The following is a 23,253-nucleotide window of genomic DNA, read 5'->3' as shown; positions in this document are numbered from 1 at the left end:
GCCATTAAATTTTGGCACTTCTGATCCCCAGAGGATGGATCTTACTGCCTTTGGTGGTCCTCTGACTTTGACTGTGTTAGCATGATATTAGCATTATAGCTCAAAGCACCTCTGTGCCTCAGTACAGCCTCACAGAGCTGCTAACATGGCTGTTGACACTTAGTCCTGATTGACTTTTTCTAGTATTGTGTAAAAATGAGTGCGCTGCGTTCTGGTTATTGTTTATATTCATTAGACTGTGTATAGTCATATACATGACACAATCACAATAAAAGAATAACCTTCAAACGCCTGTAAAGACTATATGTCTTGAGGGTAGAAGCCCTGAAAGAAGATTTACAAGCATTTATATGCATGATATGCTGGAGATGTTCATGCTGAAGCTGCCATTTCTCACCTGGCCTTGGAACTTTTGGCTCCACTATGATAAGATGCTAAATAGAAAAGCCATATTGAAACAATTGTGGGTCTGTGTTAGTTGAGATATTTGTATTACATTACGTACAGCATACAGTACCTTTTTTTCAATTGCTAACAAGCATCACTTGAGTCATTTTTTCAAAACTCTTCATACAGTCTACATTAGCATCGCTTCATAGAATAACGTCCTTTCACTTTGACTGTACTTAAGTATGTGTAGCAAGCCTACATCAGAGATGCAGCAGTTTGCTTCAATATCCTTTATTTTTTATAGTAATTTGTAAAAGCAACAAAGTTGAAACCAAAAAAAACAAAAACAAATTCCTGAAATTCTGTGGCTGCAATAATGAATCCAAAATAACATGTAGCATAATCACTCGTACTGTGCAGCACCTCCTCTTACCTGCACATATTGATATCAGAGTCCTTTCACACATTCACCGGTTGTCTCTAAGGGTGCAGAGTACAACTGCTTCATCCTTATGTATCTAGGACTCTGGCATATTTACATTCCCAGAAATAACATTGCCTGCCATCACATTGTCCCAAATTTCCCAGTTTTACAGCATCCTTGCCAGTTACCATTTCAATAGCGGCAATTTCCCGCGTATCTGAATATGTTGTGCCTCTCCCTCCTGTGCGAGGGATCCTACTGTAAACACAAAATAATACATTTCAAATTGTCAGCTATATAAAACTGTTAATATACTGTCTTGTACTGTAATATGTAGTTCAGTTATCATTGAAGGATGCACATCTTACCTGTTGTTTTACCAGAAAATCCGCACAGCTGCAGATTTGGTTGCATTCTGAAACCGGCCTCTCTCAAAGAGATACCGTGGTCAATAATTGTGGCCCTTATCTCATCAGAGACCACCACTCTTGGCCTTGCTCTCCATTGGCCTCCACTCATTCTCCCTCTCCCTGAAACTCCTCTTTCCTGTCTGTCTGTCAAAATAATTCTGAAGCCACCCCCGTTTATCTGTTTGGTATTGAGATCAAAACCAAGACACCTGGGTTGGCTTTCATCTGAAAGTGCACTCAGCTGTGTTTGGAACGATTAGTGTTTCATTTTATCATAAATATTCTGCTTAGATTTTCTAGACATTTCAGTATGGCTGCTGCAGAAATGCACAAAATTTGGCATCATTCGGTTTTGAATGTGTTTTTTTTTTTTAAGTTTTGAAAACGGTTTGATGGCACTTGAAAGTGTTCTGCAAATATGTGGTGTTTTGCAGGTGGTGGAGTATGATTGAGAAAAGATTGATGGATTTTGAAAAACATGATTGAATGCATTTTCTGTGAAAGCAATGGAAAGTGAATCACAGTCTGGCCCACATTGACTTCTTTTGAGCAGACTGTGTCAGAGTTTGGACAATCTATGTCAGCACTGGAAAAGCACTCTCCATGAGAGGTTCATGCTCACCCAGTGTCCACCACACGGAGCAAGAGAACCCATTTTAATTTGCGTGCCTGTGTGTCTGATCTGTTCTCCAGCGACCTGGTGAACGGCCTGGTGTCGTTGATGAACAGCAACATCAGCAGTCCGGTCAATCTGGTGAGTTCATCCTACCAGGTTGTGTCTGACGAGTTGAAACGGAAAAGCACGTCCACACAGGCGTTCACTTTTTAATCTAGTGTTTCTCTCTTGTTGACACTGATGTGATGGAAGGCTATGAAATCTGTTTGCAGGGGAACCCAGAGGAACACACCATATTGGAGTTTGCTCGTCTCATCAAAAGTCTCGTCGGTAAGTGTTATTCTGTGCGCCTTTATAAACTCCTGACTCTTGTCTTTCTCCCACTTTACTTTGCCTTTTATCTGTTTTGTCATTCCCATCCTTTCTGAAGGTGGAGTTATGCTTCTGTGTCACTGTGATCTTGGCATAGAAATTGATTGCATTGTTTCTCAGCGTAGGATTTGACACCTTTATGGCAACCGATATGACAACTATCAGGCCATAACTTTCAGCTATTGTTCTGTTCTGTTTGTATTGTTCTGTATACATAAAGTCATATTTCATTCTCCCTGTCACTGTGAGAGCGACGGTGGCTGCAACGACAAAGTTTGCAGTGGAAATGGCTTTGATGGAAATGACTTGGCTTAGATAACTAAATATCAATTTGTATAGCAGCACTGCACCAAGAGAAAATAAGGAGCCTTTTTTCAATTTGTTCTATGTAGTTTTTGCTGTGAATTATATGCAGGAGACAAAGCAAACGGCCCTAGCTGACGAGTCATAGCTATGCAGGTCTAATGAAATCTCCATAGCCAGAACGTGTGGTTACGTTTTTGCATATCAGCTCCAGTAGTTCCTCGGGCAGAGTTGGTGCACCTACGCATGAAGCCACAGCAACGTTCTGACACAGAAGCATTGATCTTCCTTAACTTATCTCTCCCTCCAAACCGCCTGTATGATTCTTGCCAGTGCTAAAAGTCGTCTCTCTGTACACTTGTGACTGTCCACGAACACACAGTGAGCCGCAGTCAGATCCAGTTCCTTCCAGAGGCCCAGGACGACCCGCAGAGGAGAAGACCTGACATCCGGAAAGCCAAGATGATGCTGGGCTGGGAGCCGGTGGTATGTGACGCACGACAGAGTCAGGCAGCAAGACTTTGCTCTCATGCTCACTGTCCTGCAGACCTGCTATAACAGTGCTGCAGATGTGATCAGATGATTGGCAGAGAAAGTACAGCCAAATGTTCCCAGTACTAACATGAATCATGTTTGTTGTTTAGATTAATTGAATAATTATTAGTTGTTTTTATGCCTTCTTTTGGAGGTCAAAGGTCACTGAGACCTCACAAAACACATTTTTGGCGTAAGTCATATGCTAATTATGACAAAACTTCACACAAATGTCTCATTGGATAAAATCACATTTTATATTAAAAAGGTCAAAGGTCAACCTCTGGCCATTATTAACAACTCTGTAACTCAATTCACATTTGGTCCGATACTGAACTGGTGACACTAATTCTTGGTGTCCACCTTGAAACTGTGCTGATGGTTTTACATTGTGTAGCTTCTCTGCAGCAACATTGAAGCGTTGTAGTCACCACAAGCTCATTGGCAGCTAACCCAGTAGCACAAAGCACAAAGCACACACCCGCAGCAGTGAGCAGTAACTGCCAGGCTGGCTGCTGGATTCAGACTGAAAGACTGACCGGCAGGTCACAATTTATAGAAACATTAACCACATTTATTTAACATAGTTGATATTCTGAAATTATTCCATTCTAAATCCATCAGGTGTCACTTTAAAGTGTATATTATTGATCTCTTTTATTTATTTGAAGGTTAGACGTATTGACTCAGTGCTTTAGTTAAATTGCAAGAGACCCTCAGGGACACACGAGGTCTTTAGGTGGATGTTCAGCTCACAATTAAGAATATCGCTGGCACATTGCTCAGCTGTGTTTGGAGAGCAGCCTTCATCAGTATCTCATCATTAGCAGTTGACGACGTAACTGCCTTTATATATTCACAACCATATCTGATGTATTATCCGATCAATATATTGACAAAGCCTCAGTATGTAGTAAGGCAGCATCTTGATGTTGTATGTGTTGTGTCTTGTGTGTGCAGGTGCCCCTGGAGGAAGGCTTGAACAAAACTATCCAGTACTTCAGTCGGGAACTGGAGCACCAGGCCAACAACCAGTACATCCCCAAACCTAAAGCCGCCCGGATGAAGAAAGGAAGACCAAGACACAACTGAGGTCAGGTCCCCACCACAGACTCTCCCTAAACACAGAAGGATGTTAAAACTCCTCAGAGGTCCCCTGAAGAGCGCCTCTCTCTGAAATACTTTGTTGAGTAAAGTACTCTGGGATATGGTGTCTTTTTTGAGAAAAAGATAGTGTTGCCTTGCGTTGGAGCTGCAGCTGCCCTGGCAGCTCAGGTTTTCCTTACCGGAGCTTGCGTGTTGGATGGACAAGCCTGAATCAAAAACAGAAAAATGAGTCCAGCCTGCCTTTTTTGTGAATTTGTGCTTTTTTGCTATTTAAATACAGACGTGAGAGTCTTGCAACTAGCTCGTACTGTGCATCAGTGCTTTGTGTTTATTTTATCAGCTTCATGGTGTTTTGTCTCCGGAGGATGGATGTTTTGTCCTCTTCTCAGTGGCGTGCTAGCACCCTGTAGGCTGTTCATATAGCACGCTGCAGGACTGGGCAAATCCTCTAGAAAGACTGTTACAGCATCACTATGTGTTTATCAGGACATCATTTTGTTCTACGATGTGAAATCTCATGTCAGGATGTGCATTATCAATTTCAGATGAAGATGTTATTTTAATAAAAATATTTCCAATATTTTGTGTATGATATAATTAGGGATGAAGATATGAAGTGTGTGAGTGTGTGCAAGAGGCAGTTGTGAACTGAAAGTGAGAAAGCAGGGCAGTACAAAGCCACATCTTTATTTACAGTAGTGTTTTAAAAACGGAGCCAACATTTGAACAGTATTTCACAACCCAGGCGCTGAATACTGTGTGAAACACAAACATAACAGACTGTGATCATTTGCCAATTCTTTTTCACATTTACTCAACTGAAAACAGCACAAAGACCATATATTTAATGTTTGACCAAATCAGTTTCATTGATTTTTTTGATGAAATATCTGCTTATCCTGAATTTGATGCAGCAACATGTTTTAAACAAGTTGGGACAGGAGCAACTAAAGACTGGGAAAGTTGTGGAACGCTCCAAAAACACCTGTTTGGATCATTCCACAGGTGAACAGGTTGATTGGTAACAGGTGATTGGGTATGAAAGGAGCATCCTGGAAAGGCTCAGTCCCTCACAAGTGAGGATGAAGCGAGGTTCACCACTTTGTGAACACGTGACTGTATGAAGGATGTTACTACATGGACTCAGGAACACTTTGTAAAACTGTTGTTGCTAAACACAGTTCATTTGAAAGTGATTGTGAAAATGACTGTTTTTATTTACAAAAAATGCATTCTGTTTGTTATTTCAGTTTTTCTAAGTTATATGTGGGGAAGGAGAGTAAAAGTAGAGTGAGTTATACTGGTGGGTGTAACCAAACCAACAAAAGCAGTCGTGACAGGTGTCAAACCAACAGACTATCACAGGCTGGAGTTAATAGTAGTCATAGTTGACATTAGCTCCGTGTCTGTAAGAACCGGGATCACGCGGGCCGATGGGGGAGTTTTCATCATAGTGGTGCTGACGGCCTTGATCGTTGGAGCGAGCGTGGTCCATCCAGTATGACAGGTCAGCCTCCAGCCTCTGGTGAGGGAGAGGAGAACAGAACACCACAGATGGGACTCGTTAAAGAACTCGGCGTCAACAAATCTCAAGATAATAGACACAGAGGCGGGCTGATAAGGTGTCCACTGAGACCATCAGCAGACGCGCATGAAAGGCAAATGTTGAAAAGGCCAGTGCTTTCACAAGTTTGGCCTTTTAAGAAAGCAGCAGCAAATGGCATACAAATGCTGCTGCAGTACTGAAATGAAAATGCTGTCAGCTGTCAAAAGTAGTGGCGGTAGAGGGTTATTTTGTGCACTCTGCTCCCTTTTTATCTGTTGTTATGATCTGCTCCCTCCATCCCTCACTCTCCCTGGTGAATTCTACATGATAGTCACTGACCTGAAAGAAAACTGGCTCTCTAAGGGCAGTTATAGAGTGCATGCAGAAACTTTCCACTTTTTGTTGTATTTCCGACTCATCTAAAAATGGATTCAAATCAGATTTTTTTTGTCATCAATCTACATGCAATACGCCACAGTGACAAAGAAAAAGCTTCCGCGGCATTGAAAGCGATAGCCTCATCATTTGGAACCGCCGTCAGTCTTCCTAGAAGAAAGCGCAGGAGGGGCTTCAGGAAAACTCTGTGGAAGTCCTCGAGAGGCCCAGCCCAGAGTCCTGACCTGAACCCAGCAGAGCATCTGTGTGCACCCACTCGCCCCATCCAGCCTGGCTGAGCTTCAGCGATTCTGCCAAGAATGATGGGTGAAACTTCTAAAACAAAAGTGTGCCAAGCTTGTAGGACGCTGTCATTGCTGCCAAAAGGTGCTTTAACCACATGCTCAGTGAAGCGTCTGAACAGGATGCTTTGTCATTGTGCAGCAGTGTTTGTAAACTGATGGGGAAAAAAGATGAATTCATTTTAAGATGAGTCTGTGGTGTGTTTGTGGATGAGAGAAGGAATTCATGTGTGTGTTCATTCATTCAGTCTGACAGCAACAATTGTGAGTGTGACTGCCTTTTGAAAAGACTGGACTACACGTTACTCTACGCTTGTCACTCCTCGCTTTCGTTCTCCACATGTCTGAGATATATTTATATTTTCAGATTACTAAAGTTTTAATTGTCTGTTTTATCTGTTTGTGTTTCTTGTGTTTTTTTTTGCACAGCCTCTGATAATCCAGTTTTTCTCAATAAAATAAAATATCTATGATTACAGAAGCAACAGTTCAAGTTTTGAAAGTTTAACACTAAGACACACGAGAGAAACTGGTGAGAGAAACATTTTGTTTGTTCTTTTGTCCCTCGAAGCCCTGAGTGAAGAGCAATCTCTCAAACGGTGCTAAATCCATGTGTTTTTGTTATGTGGATCAGTTTTGTTTTGCAGAGTGGCCGTCATGTCTACAGCTCCACTGGAGATCGATTTCTGTGTTTTGCTGACAGACCTCGGGAGCTCAGAGCAAACCTGCACTCTGCTGGAACAGACACAACCCACCTGCTCGTCGAATCCCATGTACATAAACTGCATAATCCACTGCTGTACGTCCGGTCTACTGCGATCCCAGACGTTCCTCCTGGTTCTGCTCAGTTTAGCCAGGAACTCCTGAGCCTTGGAAGAGGGGACAGCAATGGAGGACTTTGAGGGGGCGGCACCAGCTCCTGCCACTGGATGGAAGCACGGTGGGGAAAGAGAATGAAAAGGCATGTTCCAAAAACTTTTCACAGATGTTAGTCTTTGTATCAGCAGTGTGATGATACTGTTAAGCCAAATGTTACCATCTCTTTTCTTTAAGATCTTGTGCAGGCTGCGGTCGCTGGATACATCTGTTAAAGAGAGTGAACAGAGCCAGTGAGCTGCAGCATGAAGCGCCATTCTTCATGACAGGTCAGACTCTTCGTAGATAATAAAACAAGACGGAATCAGCTTCAGTCACACACTATGTATGTGTCTGGAGGAAATTGTAGGTTTTTTGCCAGTTATGAGCCATCAGAATACAGGTGCAGCTGTTGTTCAGTAGCCAATCTTCAAGAACAACTCTGTGCTTGTAGATGCTTAAGGCTGGGATTCATCAAAGCTCCATCAAAATGCCATTTTTGTCTGATTATTCCACCGGCACTGCAGCCTATCTTCTGATTAGATTCATGCTTACTGTTTTTTCCCTAGTTCACTTCATTAAACCGCTTTCATGGCTGAGTTTGTTCTCATTCTAGATGCAAATGTCAAAGGGGATCGTGGTGAAGTTGCCAACACGCGTCCAGTGAAAATAGCTCGTGGCCAATTTGCATATAAATACAACGGCTAACTTCCCGCTGCTGCTCTCTCCCACTGGAGCAGCGGAGCTATACAGTGCGCGCTCATTAGGCGTCTTGTGCTTCGCTGCACACAGTCATTTCAGTCAGATTGCATTTTAAAATACTCTGCTGAAGACCCTCCGTACATCTGGTTCAGGTTTTCCTTCCTTCGAGGGTTTTATTCATCTGCTCTTCTGAAAAGTTTTTCTAAGCTGAGTCTGCCTCAGATTGCCTCGAAAGTGAAGTGGGCTCTGAAGCACAAAACATTTACACGGTGCAGTTAGAAGTCAAATGATACTGTTGGAGAAAATTGCTCTCATGTGTTTTTTCTCCCGGTTGCAAATGAGCTCTGAACAGCACATTCCTGCAGAGCCTTCCTCATCACTATGGTGGTCTGTCCATGATGTGTGTGTTCTGAGTCAGTCTTTCCAGAGCTTTAGCATGAGCCGTTTTGTTTTTTTTTTCTTTTCTCCCAGAGCCAGGAGCACAAAGTAGAACCATCATTAGTGCATTTATCAGCTGATCAGTGCATTTGAATGCATGCAGTGTGTGCTAGGATGAAATGACACTTCTCAGGAAGAGAAAATCAATCGTCTGAGGCAGATCGACACTAGAGTGAGAGACGCCTTGTTCATTTTCATTTTGTGATTTTTTGAGGAGGACACATTTGACTGTTTTTTTTAGATTTTAACTATGTTTGTGCACCTGTTCGTGGTCCCCAGATGATCTTTCCCACTGACTTTGGTGGTCCTCTAACTTTTGCTCTGGCGCCACCGTGATTCATGCTTCTGAGTGGCTTCGTCTCAACAAGTATTTGATGGTTTGCTGGGAAATTTGGTACAAACATTCGCGCCCTCCTCAGGATCAGTTGATTGGCAGCAGTCGGCCGCAGAAATGTCGATTTTACTGATTTAAAGTAAATGGGATGGAATTATCAGAACGGCCTTTTCAATCTGTTCCCTTGTCTATTCATGAGTCTACATTTTCTTTATAGTGTATTTTCATTTTTCTTATCAAAGTTACTTAAAGTCTGTGTGTGACAGACAGAGAGAAGACGGTGACAGAGAAACTTTTGTAGAAAGGTGCCTTTTCATGTTTTCGAACAAGGACCACTCTCTAAAAGAACATCTAACACTCTGACATGCAGCTATTCATCTCTCTGACTGGTCGCCCTGTTTGAAACCCATCTACCGCAAACATGTAGAAAAAAGTAGAAGACCAGATGTTGAAGGACAGAGTTATGTAGACTAAAGAATGTGGCATTTTACAAGCAAATCGTGAGTAAAGCAGAAGGAAAGCCAAAGAAAAGAACCGGATTGAGCTCACCTCCGAGAGCCAGCAGTGTCAGCAGAACAGCCAGCCCCGTTAACCTCAAACAGAGCTGCTGGGACGCCATCTTGTACGCGCTCAGTCTTCACAGAGCTGCTGAAAAGCAACAACTGTGCACAAACTGCAGCACGACCAGAGGGGAGAGTGGGCGGCAACCCAGACTTTCCAAGTGGAAACTGGCTTCTGGAGGTGGAATGTCGTTTACCTCCTCGCCTACAGACACAAGCCTGCAACTTGGAGCTTTTCCGCTCTTAAATGAATTTACATGTGCGTTCCAGGTACTTTTCCATCTCCCATACGTACAGCATATGGGCAGCAGCATGCAACTGAATGTGCTTTCCTCCTCTGGGTTTACTCTGTGGAAAAAATATTGCAGTGTTCAGTTTCTGAAGCTGCTTGCTGCAGTGCAAATGCATTAGAAAACGGCGTCTCTTAACCGAGTGTAAACTGTTTGTATGCTCAGTGACCAGCAGTGAAAGACCTGAGGATCTCTGTGCTGCTGTCAGTCATTCAGTCTGCTGACTGTACGAGAGTCAGTGTGGGCGTCGCATTATCAGCCAGGAATATGACAATAATTACTGCAGTGAAAATAGAGTATGATGCTGCAGATGAAATTAGCTGAATGCAGCATGAATGTAAAATTTATCACAGTCTAACTGCATGTATTGATTTATGATTTAAGCTCCTCTATCCATCTTACACACACTTATTTTGTGCTGTGTGAGTGTGTGTGTCAGAGAGGGAAATAGTTTAGTTTGGAGCTACAAACAGTCTCTCTGTCTCTCACAGGTAGAGCTGGAATGCAGGAAAGCCAGGAGCTGGCAGACGATCACGTTGCTTCCTGCTGGATGAGGTGAGCGGCAAAACAAAAGACAGGAAGAGGAGGACGAGACGGAAGCTAGAGGAACCCAGCTGAAGGAGAAGAGTGAGGACGATGACGCCCGTCAACTCTTGCCCTCCTTATTTTGCTGCCGAATCAGGCTCCGTATTCTCCTCTGAAGCCTGCATTTCGCCAGCCGTGCGCGCTGTCACACACAGACAGAGTTCAGCTGCACTCTCCCACCGGGCTTTGGAAAAAAGAGGCTCGTTTATTCTGCGGTGGATTGAACCAAACAGTCTGAGTCGTGGCTGTTGTGAAGCTTGTGAAAAGAACAGAGCACCGGTCTCACTACAGGTTTGCTTGTAGACATGATTCCCCCTGTGTTTTCATTCATCAGCTATCTCTGAGGGGGAGCAGACGGAGACCCGGGCTTCTCCCCCCACAGTGAGTCTTATGAAAGGCTCGCTGTCCTCAGGCTTATGTTTTCACTGCCAACGAAAAACAAAAACACTGAAGGGAAAACAGATGTCAAAAATCTTTGCTTGAGAGCCAGAAAAGGCATTGTGAATAGAGCCCCCCCCCCCCGCTCGGCTTCAGGTACAAAGCTTTCTTTTTAATTGCGTGAAATGAGCGTGTCTGCATCATGGCAGAGGCAAAGTCATCCTCTCCTGTATGTCAGTGCAGCGTCTCTGCCTCCCCCTCGCCCTCCCCCTTCTCCCCACACTCAGCCTGACAGTTGGAGTGTTGTGACCTGCATCAGATCGACTCGCTGTCTGACACTTTTGCACAGACGCCCCCACAAAACTCACACCAACACCCTCCAGTCAAGTGACAAATCCCAAAGTCAAAATCTGACACAGTGAAAGCTTTTTACCGTGTAAACGATGAAGGAACAGACATTTGACTGGAAGGTTGTGTTCAGGAGCCCAGGTCCTCCTTAACAGCTCAATAAAATACACTTATCCTCGTTTTATCACCCTGACACGTCACTTTCCTTATCTCCTTTATGAGAACATAATTTTGTGAAATTCTCCATTGTGAGATCAACAAAGTCTAATCTAATAATAATTGCACAGATGGCGTGTTTTAAACGTCTGCGACAGAAAATGAAGCATTACTTCTGTTTGGAGTCGCAGATCAGAGATCCCCTGTGGTGGAGGAAGTATTTAAATCCTTTACTGAAGTAAAAGTAACAGTGCAACAGTGCTGAAGCACTCCATTACAAGAAAAGGTCAAGCATGACAATCCAGCTAAATCAGTTGCGAGTTTATTAGGTTTATTAGGTACGCCAGGCTCAAATGAAGCCAGTCTGATGCAACAGTTGGTTTAACGGCTCTCTGGAACACTTTAACCTGCATGAAGGGAGGATTTATTGCAAGACTGTTGTATAAGCCTGCGCTACACATAAAGAGAGTCATGAACATCATGTCACTGTGTAGGATAACATACTGTACATTTCTTTGTGACTATTTGGCAGTAAAAAGGAATATATATGAATGTTTATGCGTAACCCAGAACACGTGAAATATTTCCCTATCTGGTGGGATAACAATTCTTAACTAGTTAAAAACAATGATTTCTATAGTTTGTCACCTTACCACTGCAATACATCAGAAGAAAAGACAAAAAAAGGTTTGATAGAAAAGAATTGGAAAAAAATTAAGATTACAGAGGGTTAAAATGATCAGTAGTTTCCAGACTGCTACTGATCACCTGAACTAAACATCTTAAAGGTGAGCTGGAACAGCGCTCAGGCTGCGCCCCGCCCCCCCTCTGCCTTACTCCTCAGGTTGAGGGTCAGACTCTGGACTGTCGTAGCCCAGCTCGTTGCCGCCGGGGAAGTGAGCCCAGAAGGTCCGAGCCAGGTCCTCCATCCCCTCGTGAGCCGCCCGAGCTCGCAGCTCCTCCAGCCACCCGAAAAAGTCAGACGACCACAGGCCCCAGTAGGGCAGGCTTCGCTTCTCCCTGTCCTCCCTCCTGCCGGCCGCCTCGCTCTCCTCTGCTCCTGTCAGAGGGGACGGAAAGAGGTGTGAAACAGCGTTCGCACCGTGCCCATCACGTCAGAATTACTGTGCATTACAATAGTGGATTATTTCGACAGGGATGAGTTTGAGGCATGATTTTGGTGGGGATGGTAGTTTTTGCATTTCATTCTCACTCCCTATAGTCTTTACAATACAGTTTAAATGCCAGGACATCTCTGTAGCACCACAATGCTTCATAAATCATGAGAAGTTGGGACACATTTCACCATCATTTATCAAAATCTGTCCTTCCTGTGATCTGGATATTGCACGTAGCTACAGTGTGATTTGGATAATATTTCTAATATGAATTGTTCAGCCCTCTTTTACAGTATCAGGTCTGTTTCTGTATAATGCCGTACGTGAGCTGCTGACACACCTGTAGGAGGCAGGAAGCCGAGCAGGAGGGAACAGAGCAGCACAGACGCGTACAGAGCATGCATGCTTCCAGCAACTGAAAGACACAACACAAAACACTGAGAAAGTCATGCTATTCAGCGCCATCTGCACCAGGTTTGTGTGTGAATTCAGGTGCATACTCAGAATCTGAGCATGTTTTCATGCTGAAATGTCAGATTTTCAGGAGAACAGCATGTTTCTTATAACCTGTGCAGGTGGCAGCATCACTGCAGGTATGCATAACGAAGAGAAAAGCTTCCGTGTGTCGTCTTTGCTTCGTCAAATATCATCTTCCGTCTTTTCTTACCTGATCAGCAGATGAGACGATGCTTATGGTCCCTCTCTCCCGTCCCGCTCTCTCAGACTGATCTCAGGATGACGACTGCGTCTCGGTCAGGACGAAGATGGGAAGGCGGACATGTTTGTTTTTCACATTTTCCCTCTTCACACCTGCTTGTCTGCAAAGCACGTCAGAGAGCCTCTTTCACACCTCATGTCCATTCACTTTGTTTGGACGAACACAACCGGTTTTCTAGTGTAAAAATGTCCCAAGGGTGTCATTAAAATGTTGTGTTTTCAGGCATGGTCAAATGGAATGAGAGGCCACATCTGGATCCACATCTGGCCCCTCTACTCATATTAATTATAAAGACTCAGGAGTTATTTTTTTTCCAATGTATATTCAGCCGTGTTGTGGTCACAGCCATCAAGAGCTCAGCCTGAGATGTTTGGCCCTGCCTTGATTAAAATGGATTTTTCTTTAAGGTGGAAAGAGGAGAGAAAAAACAGAGGGAGGAGTGAAAATGTGGATGACAGCAGATGAAAGAAGAACGTACCAGACAGTTTTCACACCTGGCATCCAGACAGACTGCACCAGCATTCAGCCACAGGGTGCAAAGTTAGTTTTTTTCTGATTTCCATCCATTTATCTGGATGTTCATTTCTGTCAGAGGACTCCAGCAGAGGGAGGAGGGGTCAGGACTGAATCCGGGCTTTGTTTTGAGGACAGACCTCCCAGAGTTGGTTACTGTCAGCTACAACACAGAGTGCAGATGACCGCTGCCGCTGACAGATTCATGGTCAGTGTTGGTGTTATTATGTATTTGTCTTGTTGTCAACAAATCTCATGGAAAAGTGAAACCCAACAACATGTCATTCCCCCTCTCAGAACTGTCCCAACCCTGTCACTCAACCCTAAACACATCCTTCCTCACTGACAAAATGCATCTTTAAAAACAGCTCACAAATGTATAATTTCATTTTTTTTAAAAACAAAATAAATTCCTTTAAAAACTGGGAACTGTAGTTTGTGAGCACACAGGACTAAATGCTGCATTTAGAGACTATTTTAAACTTCTCAATAAAACCCTTTATTAATCCAGGAAAGCCTCACTGAAATGGAGACTCACTTTCCTGGCCAAGAGAGGCGGCATTAACAGCAGGTTACAGACAAATAATGTCGCAGAAGACATGAAATATGCCCAAAAATATAATAAAATACAAATAATAATGATCTAAAACATTAATGAATAGCAAAAGACAGGATTCACAGAGAGAGACACCACGTCTTGCTCTTTATACGTGCAGCTGTTCACATATTTCTGTGGAATAACCTTTCAGAGCCAAAGTGTTTGCAGTGGCTTTATACTTGTGAAAAAAAGTGGGTGTTTGCATCAGGCAGATTTTGATGCTCGGGTGAGTTTCTGCAGGACGGTGCTGGTGACTCAGAATGAGCCACGGCGTGCATCCTGAGCTGCAGCAGTGTCGTGATTTTAATCATTCTAGATTAAAGAACGTTCTAGCACAATATAGATCTAACTCATTTGACTTATTTGACTTGTAACACCTTAAAACCTTAAGTCACTGTGTGCTTGTCGCAGCTTATTGCCTTAGTGTGAACAGGAGTTACGAGCAGTTCAACCAAAATTAGATTTTTCCTTTTCAGATTGTTCCAATTGAATGATTTTTAGAGGGGTCATGATCATTTGTCATTTTTTAAGCACCAATACCAAATAGCAAATGATATAGCTGCTTTTCTTGGCCTTAAATTATAATAAATCTGATATTTTGTTGGTTGGTTTTGTTGGTATGTTGTGACGGGCATTTTTCACTGTTTTCTACCCTTTTTACACCAAAAGATTAGTCAATTAATTGAGAATAATCTGCAGATTCACTGATAGTAAAATCAATGATTAGTTGCAGCCCTATGGAGGATTAAGCCTTACCTGCACAGGAAGTACTTGTTGATAGGATGAATTTGTTGATGGTTTTGGTCTTTTTTTTAAATGAGATTTGGTTCCAATAAGAGAAATAAAGAACACCTCCATCCTTCTCCTTAGAGAAGCAAGGAACCTGGGTTTGAGAGAAGGTGTAGCACATATTGATATAAAGGAAAAGAGAAGATAAAAGCATTTCCATTAGTACAAGATGTGTATAGGAGCCCATCAAAGCAAATGTGTGATGCAGAATTTAACGACTGGTCCTGTAAGATGAGAAGGTAATAGGGACTGAATAAGGTGGAGAGCGAAAGATGGAGGAGCCATCTACATCCGACTGGATTGTCTACATCAATGCTTGGTAAGAACCAGGTTTGCGGTAATAGGCCTTAGTGTCATCTGTCGGTCACTTCTGTTCTTTGTTTCTCTTTCGACTCCCGGTCGTCCTCCTCAGACCACCTCCTCCCCACTGCGCGCTTTCATTCATCCATGTCCCAGTGATACCTTGGTATTGATTCTGCCAGTCTCGATGTCTACTGAAGGGACGAACGCCATTATTCCAAAGCATATTGGCACATTTGTAGTTTTGACAATGGTGATGGAGAGAGCGTCAGTCGACGCGTCCGTCCAGAATCAGGGCGATTCTACAAGGGTTGACATCTGCTGAGTGTGAAGGCCACAGCATATGATTCACAGCATTTTCATAATGAAACCATTCAGTGACCCTCGTTCCCTGTGGGTGACGGCTGCCATCAGGATGGAAATGTTTCATCACAGGACAAAGGTGATCTCTCAGAACAGCGTGTATTGTATTTGCAGTGACCCCTCCCTGTAAGGGGTCAAGTGGCCCCAAACCATCAAAATATTCCACACGGCATAACAGAGGCAGCGGATCCCCTCACTGTAAAGGGTCAAGCACTCAGGCCTGTGCTGCTCCTTTGATGTACGCCACTCACATGTTGAGAATATGGTGAAGGATGATTCATCTGACCATGTCACGTTTCTCCACATCCCTGTGGACCAGCGCCGAAGATTTATCCCCGCTGGACCCTCAAAAGTGCATTTGTCTTTGCAGTGAAGGGTTTATGCACTGCAGCCCTGCTACAGTGCCCCTGTCTATGTAAGTGCTGACAGTCTGATCACATCCTGCATTGACTTTCTCTGTCACCTGAGGAAAAGCTGCTCTTCTTTTTTTCATGACACATCGCACTAATTCATCCAGCATACCTCAAGAAACTGATACTGTTGATGCCTGAGGTCTTCCAATCTGTAAAACAGTCTGGAACTACTGTCATGTCAAAGACTACATAAAGTTTGCACTGACCCTTCTGAGTTATTCATTTTACATATACATATCAGCGAGATACTTAAAATGGTAATGTGGCCTGGTTTGGTTGGTGCACTTGCTACCTCCTGTGGCCAAATGAATGCAGGTCTATTAGCTTGAAGGTATTTGGTAAGTCTGCTTTGTTAGATTTGGATACTTCTTTGTTATTTGGTTAATATAATACGTGAGTTTATTTTTCAGGTGTACAGAGTAGTTTTCTACACCTTTGTCCTGTTCCTGTCGTGGCATTTTTGAAGGTAAGTGCTGGTGCACTTTGTTTAAGGGTTCTGTGTGGTCTGAGTTTTCTTTTGTTCCAAGTGGGTCTAGAAATTGCCTTGGACTGCTCTACTGTAGATAACTTCACTACAGGTGCTTTCCAGAGGGATGACAGAGGTTTATTAGTTGGCTTACGGTGAGACGGATTCCAGTTTGTTTGTGTGGAGCCTTTTCATTGTTGGATTTGTTTTTCCTCAGATTTGTCCTGTAAAGCACAACACCCCATTTTGTCTGAAAGGTACCATCTATTCGGGGATTTGATCTTGTCACAGACATGCTTGCCCGATTGGTTTGTGGAGTCGGGGAGCAGACTTTGCCACAGACAAGCATCGGCTTGTGCACAACTGGCCACGACTCTCAGTTTCTTTGCAAATCACAATTCTGAACTTTCCGCACCACCAGAAGGTGTTTTTTGTTGATATGGGTGTGTGACCTAAACCAGGCTAAAGGGGATGTTGCCTTTTATTGCAGGGGGACACAGAGCAAGGCAACATCATAGATTCCTCTGGGTTTTATTTATTTCACTATCTGACTACAAGACAGCAATATTTCACAATTCTCTGAAAAAGGCAAAGAATTGGACCGCAATAAACACTATAGTGGAACAGAGAGAATTGATAGTATGATAAAGATAACTGGATGTATACGGATACATTTGCTAACTCAGTGACGATCACAATGCAAGAAGTCCAATACTGCCATCATGTGGAGTTTTAATGGTACTGCAGTCCACAGTTCAGTGACAGTTTTGCGAGGGTATTATACAGTATATACAGTAATATTATACTTGGGTATACTATTTATTTCCTCCTCTGTTGTTGAGTACATTTTTCAAAATAACATAGCAAATATTGCTCTCCTGTATTACTGTTCCAGGTGACAGATGAACATCCCCCTGTAAACATTTGGTCCAAAACAGAGTGATTGAACTTCTTGTTCCAAAAGGTAATGTAATAGTATTACTGAGCAAATATAGTACATTATCCACAGGGAGCCTACTGCAGGGAGGGCTGCCGGGGATTTAAAGCCATCTCTCTCACGCAGAGCTATGAAATCCCAACTGTTGGCAGCTCGGTGCTATCAAAGCTGAGGCAGATGGTGGTTTAATCGTGACTGACGAAGATGCAAAACACTCCTCTCAAGTGACCTCAAACATCAGCCAGACTCTGTTTACACCAGCTGACAGATACAGTGTGTAGGAGATAGGTGTTTGCCAGACAGGATCGCCCTGGAGGGTCTTCTCATGGCTGACAGAGTTTGTACACACTGGTTTAACAAATTCTCAGATCCCGCTCTTAAAACCTACAATGTAAAAACGCAGCCATGAAGTATTCACAGCAGCACTTAGGCAACTAAAACATAGAAGTAAGCATTTCAAAGAATGACGTCTTTTAAACCTTGTTGGACAGTCATGTATAAATTGCATTTTAATCTTTTGGCTTTCAGGCCATATTAATTCAACTGCATTATCCTTTTTTGCAGGCTTTATTTTAGTAATTTATCATGTGTAAGTTTGTCTTTTTTATTCAAAACCGTATTCCACAAAGTAACAAATCACTGGTGAGTCATTTGATATAATGTAAAAGTACAAATTACAAGCATCTAATCAAAAGCTTACAGGACTGGAGTGACATAATGGGCCCACTCTACTGAAGGTTTCAAGTCATTTAGATTAATTTAATATTACTTTAAACCTGAATTAAACTAGTTATCTACAAGCTATGGCTAAATGATCGTTTTTTGTTTCTCATCTGATCACAATTTCAAAGTATAAGCCTGTTTTAGTCCAACTATACAGTTAGAAACAAAAGATAGAAGTTCCCGTCCATCCTGTTTGTAATTTTGGTGGTTGGGTAACCGTTTTGTATTTTCGGAGTACAGGTTAGGATGACAGATTATGGCAGCCGTAGCTCAGGTGGTGAATTGCGTCAGTCATTAAATTTATGGCTGATCATTCAATCTGTGGCTCCTTCTGTCCACATGTTGAGGTGTCCTTGAGCAAGAGACACTGAACCCCAAATTCCTCATGACGTAGTTGTATATCTGCATAAAAATGTAACACACTTAAGAAAACTTCAGTGTAAACACTGTGGTTTTACTTTACTATTAAGGTAGTGGTGCTTCACAAACTGAGCCTTATGGAGATCAAGCGCTTATCATTTGAGGCTCATATGACTCAATGACTGGCCACAGTTGACGAGTCCAGGTAGGAGGGAGGCATAGCCTTACAGGCACAGCTCAGGAAACAATTGTACTTATATGAGTAGGCCTTTTCAAGTCAGAGTGAAGACAACAATCAATCACACATTTCAACACATGTAATTTTAGTATTCTTCAAAAATTTTTATTGAACAAAAGTATTTAAATTCTCATCACGTTGTCGGTGATACAGTACCATAGTTTGATCTTAACGATTCATATATGCACCTCATCTTATTTTGAATATATACATACAGTGGAGACAAGAATTAAATAACAATGCTCAATAACATTCAGATATATCATATAAAAGCTGAGGACCCCGTGATCAACAACACTTCCATTGGTAAACAAATGCACATAGCAAAAGAAGATAAACGCGGAAAATGTTTGGTAGAACTACAGTTGTTGTCATTGAAAACCAGCTGACGGTATATTTGGTTTGTTGACAGTGAAAGATGGCGGTTATTATAGATTGACGGTTCGCTAAGCCCCGCCCCCGTTGCTACGCGTGTCCAGCGTTCAATTCAAGCACGACACGTATCGCTCCAGCCTAAAATGACAAAGATGGCAGTTTATCACTCAAAATATGTGGTTATTTTTTAAACAGTGGGTTCTTGATTTGAGTCAGAAGCAGAAAACAGTAAGCTTCTCATTTCTAGCCAGCATAAAGGAAATTTCGCCATCTTAAAGGACGTTTGCTTACAGATTTTAATTGCTATAGCTAACTTTCTCGCTAACTAACTGTGCTCTTAGACCTTGTAAGTGACGCGTGCGCGCTGTTGTAGGTAGTATGCTAGTTAGCTGGGCATGCTAAAAACTAAATTAGAACAGATAAACACAACGTTTAATCCAGTCTCTATACTTACACTCAAGCTTTTGGTTTTGGAAAGGCTTGAAAAAAACCTCTCTCCATACTCTGAACCTTGAATGTCTGACAGATCAGCCGTGCCTAGTTACGGTTGCTAAGCTATGATTGGACAATCTGCTCTGGGGAGGGGTTTAGCGAACACTCAACAGCTGTTGTCTCACGAATCTATTGTTGGACTGGTTTCATGAATTAGTAACAAATTTCAAATCATTTGTTGACCTATGAATGATAATTTGTGATTTATTAGTGTAGGCCTTAGGGCCAACCCTCAGTTAATTTGTTATTGGGGTCTCAGTCAATCACTAAATTGTATAGTTTTTTTTTTCTGAACGATAACACTTTTCCTGCAAAATCCTCTTGTCAGACAAATACTACATCAAAAGGGTACTCTTTCATAACTGCATTCATTCGCACAGCTGGAGTAGATCAAGTGTAGCTACTCACAAGTGTCACCAAAAAGGTTTTTTATTTTACTTCAGCGAGTATCCTACAGACACATGGAGAACAGAACAGAAACATGTTCAATGTGACACAGTATAAAGCATGAGCATAGAGCTATGAATGAATGCCAAGTGTGGTGAGTGCAGTGCAGACCTGGAGCCAGTCGTATGGGTACAGGGTGGCACATTTGGTTACATTGATAAACATTCAAACTCTACAGGAAATCAGACGTCTCCCCTATTGCATTAATGCTCCCCATAGTGCCTCTTGGAAATATCACAGGAAGTACTGTATCCAGATCTTAAATAACATCACTACTAATGGCTGGGTCTGTGGAGACAGAAAGAAGAGGAATTTTTGAAAAAGTGACAGAGGGCACAAGTTCAAATGGGGAGAGAAATCATGTAGAGGAATGATGAAAACTAGGAGAAAAAGGCAAGAGAGTGATTCTGGTCACTTTGTGAAGTCACTGTATTAAAGAGCAATGATTCAAACCTCCCAAAAAGGAATTTAAATTAGCTTTAAAAAACAAAAAGTTAACTCAGGAACAAGCATTCTTTTAAAAATAAATGAACAAAATAAAACAATGGCCAGGAATTTGACAGGACAACACGAGAGAAGGTCTCTCAGAGGTTCGAGTCCTTTTTGAACTGTTAAGCGTCTGTCCTCCTGTGTGGATTAAGAGCAATGGTGCAACCTACAATGTGTGCGGTAGTAAATGGACATTATGTATGACATCAGAAGGAGAGCTCAATCCCCAACAAGGCCTCAGGCGTTCTGTTTGCGGCAGATGTGGTCACTGCAAATGTCAGCACTTCCAAGAAACAGAGGCTTATTATGCACTGTGCTGCACATGGAGGACGCAGCTGGGTGTTTCCTGACACAGTGCTCGAGAGTTTCACCCGATCGCCACTGGAGGGCGACAGACTGGAGTGACAGAGGATCTGGATGTAGGACAGACGCCACAGCGAGAGGGTCCAGAGCTAAGGCTTGAGTTAAGACGGTCAGGGAGTGGCATTAGTATTAAGTGTGTTTAGTGTGTAGGTGTGTGTGAGATCCAGTGTAGGTGTGAGGATGTGTGAATCACAGCAGCGCTTTGACCAGGTACAGCTTCTCTCCATGTTCGCTGGTAAAGATGGGGGCTTTCTTGTAGTGCTCCACTAGTTCATCCATGGAGTTGAACCTGCGCTGGCCAATACAGTACACTCCCTCTGACTGCTGCACTTTAAAGTGCTTATTCTTACCGGCCGCCTTCAGAGACACAGAGAAATCATTGGGCTGAAAAAAAAAGACAGGAGACAGTTGTTGATATGGTTAGAAACATGAGAGAGGCATAGAAACACACGTAATGAACACAAAAGACAGACTGCTTTACTCCAGCAGGTGGCAGTGTATTCTCATGTTAAAAGATCTGGGCTCACATTTATCAAACAAGAACTGTTGGACTTGATAGGTAAAAGTAAAAATCATTTGCTACTCCTACTTTAAAACTAAGTTTTCTTTCAAATTAAAAATACTAAATTTATAGAGCTCCAGGGGTGTCTTATTTCTAGTGTGGATATCAAAATTTCACACAAATAATATCAACTCAGAAAATATTAAGACCATATATGCTGTTTCAGAATAAAATCACTGAGGAAGTGTAAGGATTTTCAAAAAATGTGATAGCAGGGGAAGATGTAGTTTTACTTCTCTTCATGCTCTCAGAATATATGTGAATAATCGGAATAAATGCTGCTCTTCAAGGTTCCTCTGACAGATTTGAAGTAGGAATGAGTTGATTGTTAAATATAGTCTTCACTTTTAAAAATAAAATGTTTACTCTTAAATTGGCTTTTATATTCAGACTCCAGTTCCAAAAAAATAGAAGTTGGGGAGCTGGGTAAAACCTAAATAAAAAACAGAATGCAATCATTTGCAAATGAACTCAGCGGTTTTATGAAGTGTTCCTGAGGCCATGTAGTAATAACTTTTATACTTTTCAACTTGTTTGAAACATGTTGCTGCATCAAATTCAGAATAAGCAGATATTCACAAAAATCAATGAAGTTGATGAGGTGAAACATTAAATATGTTGTCTTTGTACTGTTTTCAATTGAGTATATCTTGCTCATTTATCCCAGCCTTACTCATGCAACTCTGCCATGACCTCACCCCACAGACTCACCGATGACTCGCTGTCTCGTATGAGGAAGTCGCCCTCCTCTCCTCTCTCGTTCAGTATACACTCGGCCTGGTGTCTGGTGATGTTGCCATAGTACCAGTCCCTCCCAGCGAACTTCCCCGAGCGTGCCGGTGCCACCAAGCGGTTCTGCGGGGAGCTCGGCGCAGGCAGGTCGGGCCGCTCGTCCAGCACCATCACATAGTTTTTAGGCACCAGGCCCACCATGCCACGCGAGTTCTTACACCTCCACCACTCCGGGTCGTTCTCAGGCTTCTCCACCACCTCCATGACCTCTCCCTTCTCAAAGTTCAGCTCCTCCTCGGTCACAGAGCTGAAGGGGTAGAGTGTTTGAACCAGGTGGAGCACTTTGGCTCGGCCGCCTGCACGCCCGTTGGCCAACAAAGTTCCTTGAGAGCCTCCGTGATAGGCCCGTGAGGAATCTCCCTCCCCTCTGTCATCCGCCCCACCGACCTCTTCCTGAACATAATTGGAGGGAAACCATCCCACGCGGCCCGCCTGACTGCCCCGCCACCAGCCGTCACTACACTTCTCCATCACGATGACCCTGGAGCCCTTGACCAGGGTCAGCTCGTCATCTCTCTCTGCTGTGTAGGCAAACTTGACCACAGCGGGGATGTTGAGGTCATAGATCCTCTCAGCAGCTCCTCCACCCCCTCCGCCCCCGCTGCCATTAGAGGGGTACTCTGTGTCTGAGCTTGGCGTTGGGGAAGCATCACGGGCGCTTGTCTTCCTCTTGGTTCTTCCCAAACCTGCAGCATGAACACAATCAGAAGAGATTGGTGAAAACTAGACTTCTTTTCTTCTCATTTTTCTTCTCGTTTGATATGGCAAACAAGTCAGCAAACAGTCGCTTATTGATACATCCAGCAGACATGGAGCAACAGGAGAATTCATTTGGAAACATGTTTTAGTTCTGTTAATGAATGCATGTCCAATATTCACCTTCTTCTTAGCTCTATTGTGGTGCGCTAAATGCTCCACTGTGCTCACCAGTTAGTTGCTAACTTTGTCAGTCTGCCAGTGGGCTTACAGTGGGTTTATCAGAGCTTTTTCACTGCAAACAGCTACCTGCTGTGTCTGTAAACAACGCTGAAACAGTGACAGTAAACTACACTGATTACGTTATGAGCTGTAAAATCAAACCAATGAGCTGAAAGTTCGTTCTAAAAAGGGGGGCTGCATAGCCAGATGATAATTCTCTGTTGGTTAGTTGTGACAAGCAAGCCCTAACACAA

At 42.9% G+C, this 23,253-nt stretch overlaps 4 protein-coding genes across 4 annotated transcripts in view; 1 reads left to right on the top strand and 3 right to left on the bottom strand.

Moving 5' to 3' along the window:
- The window catches only part of uxs1 (UDP-glucuronate decarboxylase 1), a 30,676-nt gene extending 23,414 nt beyond the window's left edge, over positions 1–7,262 (top strand). Inside the window, exons 12-16 of the mRNA XM_041950829.1 lie at positions 1,918–1,978; positions 2,113–2,170; positions 2,898–3,001; positions 4,010–4,142; positions 7,083–7,262. Coding sequence (XP_041806763.1) covers positions 1,918–1,978; positions 2,113–2,170; positions 2,898–3,001; positions 4,010–4,141 — 355 coding nt within the window. The 3' untranslated portion in view covers position 4,142; positions 7,083–7,262. The remainder of the gene's footprint in view (positions 1–1,917; positions 1,979–2,112; positions 2,171–2,897; positions 3,002–4,009; positions 4,143–7,082) is intronic.
- On the bottom strand, positions 5,288–9,387 carry ecrg4a (ECRG4 augurin precursor a). Its single transcript, XM_041950830.1, has 4 exons — positions 9,258–9,387; positions 7,416–7,463; positions 7,135–7,304; positions 5,288–5,678 (listed from the first exon to the last, which is right to left on the bottom strand). Exons 1-4 carry the CDS (start codon positions 9,325–9,327, stop codon positions 5,529–5,531), a joined length of 438 nt encoding a protein of 145 aa, XP_041806764.1. The 5' UTR covers positions 9,328–9,387; the 3' UTR covers positions 5,288–5,528.
- Positions 9,388–11,858: 2,471 nt separating this feature from the next.
- On the bottom strand, positions 11,859–12,744 carry LOC121616310 (otospiralin-like). Its single transcript, XM_041951042.1, has 3 exons — positions 12,711–12,744; positions 12,484–12,558; positions 11,859–12,085 (listed from the first exon to the last, which is right to left on the bottom strand). The coding sequence occupies exons 1-3, from the start codon at positions 12,742–12,744 to the stop codon at positions 11,859–11,861; spliced, it is 336 nt and encodes a 111-aa protein (XP_041806976.1).
- Positions 12,745–19,635: 6,891 nt separating this feature from the next.
- nck2a (NCK adaptor protein 2a) overlaps positions 19,636–23,253 on the bottom strand; it is a 42,641-nt gene continuing 39,023 nt past the window's right edge. The window contains exons 3-4 of the mRNA XM_041951252.1: positions 22,001–22,767; positions 19,636–21,111 (exon numbers count right to left, since the gene is read on the bottom strand). Of these exons, the coding sequence (XP_041807186.1) occupies positions 20,917–21,111; positions 22,001–22,767 (962 nt within the window). The 3' untranslated portion in view covers positions 19,636–20,916. The remainder of the gene's footprint in view (positions 21,112–22,000; positions 22,768–23,253) is intronic.

This window comes from Chelmon rostratus, chromosome 13 (genome assembly GCF_017976325.1).
Source record: "Chelmon rostratus isolate fCheRos1 chromosome 13, fCheRos1.pri, whole genome shotgun sequence".
In the NCBI taxonomy this organism is placed as follows: Eukaryota; Metazoa; Chordata; class Actinopteri; order Chaetodontiformes; family Chaetodontidae; genus Chelmon; species Chelmon rostratus.
Note: the sequence above shows the minus strand (reverse complement) of the source record. Positions and strands in the feature narration are given on the sequence as shown.

Excerpts from the sequence above, each read along its gene's own strand:
- ecrg4a (XM_041950830.1), bottom strand. The coding sequence starts at position 9,327 with ATGGCGTCCCAGCAGCTCTGTTTGAGGTTAACGGGGCTGGCTGTTCTG. Across the intron at positions 7,305-7,415 it reads GATCTTAAAGAAAAGAGATG|TGGCAGGAGCTGGTGCCGCC; the intron begins GTAACATTTGGC and ends GCTTCCATCCAG. Across the intron at positions 5,679-7,134 it reads ACATGGGATTCGACGAGCAG|AGGCTGGAGGCTGACCTGTC; the intron begins GTGGGTTGTGTC and ends CTCCCTCACCAG.
- LOC121616310 (XM_041951042.1), bottom strand. The coding sequence starts at position 12,744 with ATGCATACCTGCAGTGATGCTGCCACCTGCACAG. Across the intron at positions 12,559-12,710 it reads TGATGCTGCCACCTGCACAG|TTGCTGGAAGCATGCATGCT; the intron begins GTTATAAGAAAC and ends TGTGTCTTTCAG. Across the intron at positions 12,086-12,483 it reads CGGCTTCCTGCCTCCTACAG|GAGCAGAGGAGAGCGAGGCG; the intron begins GTGTGTCAGCAG and ends CCCCTCTGACAG.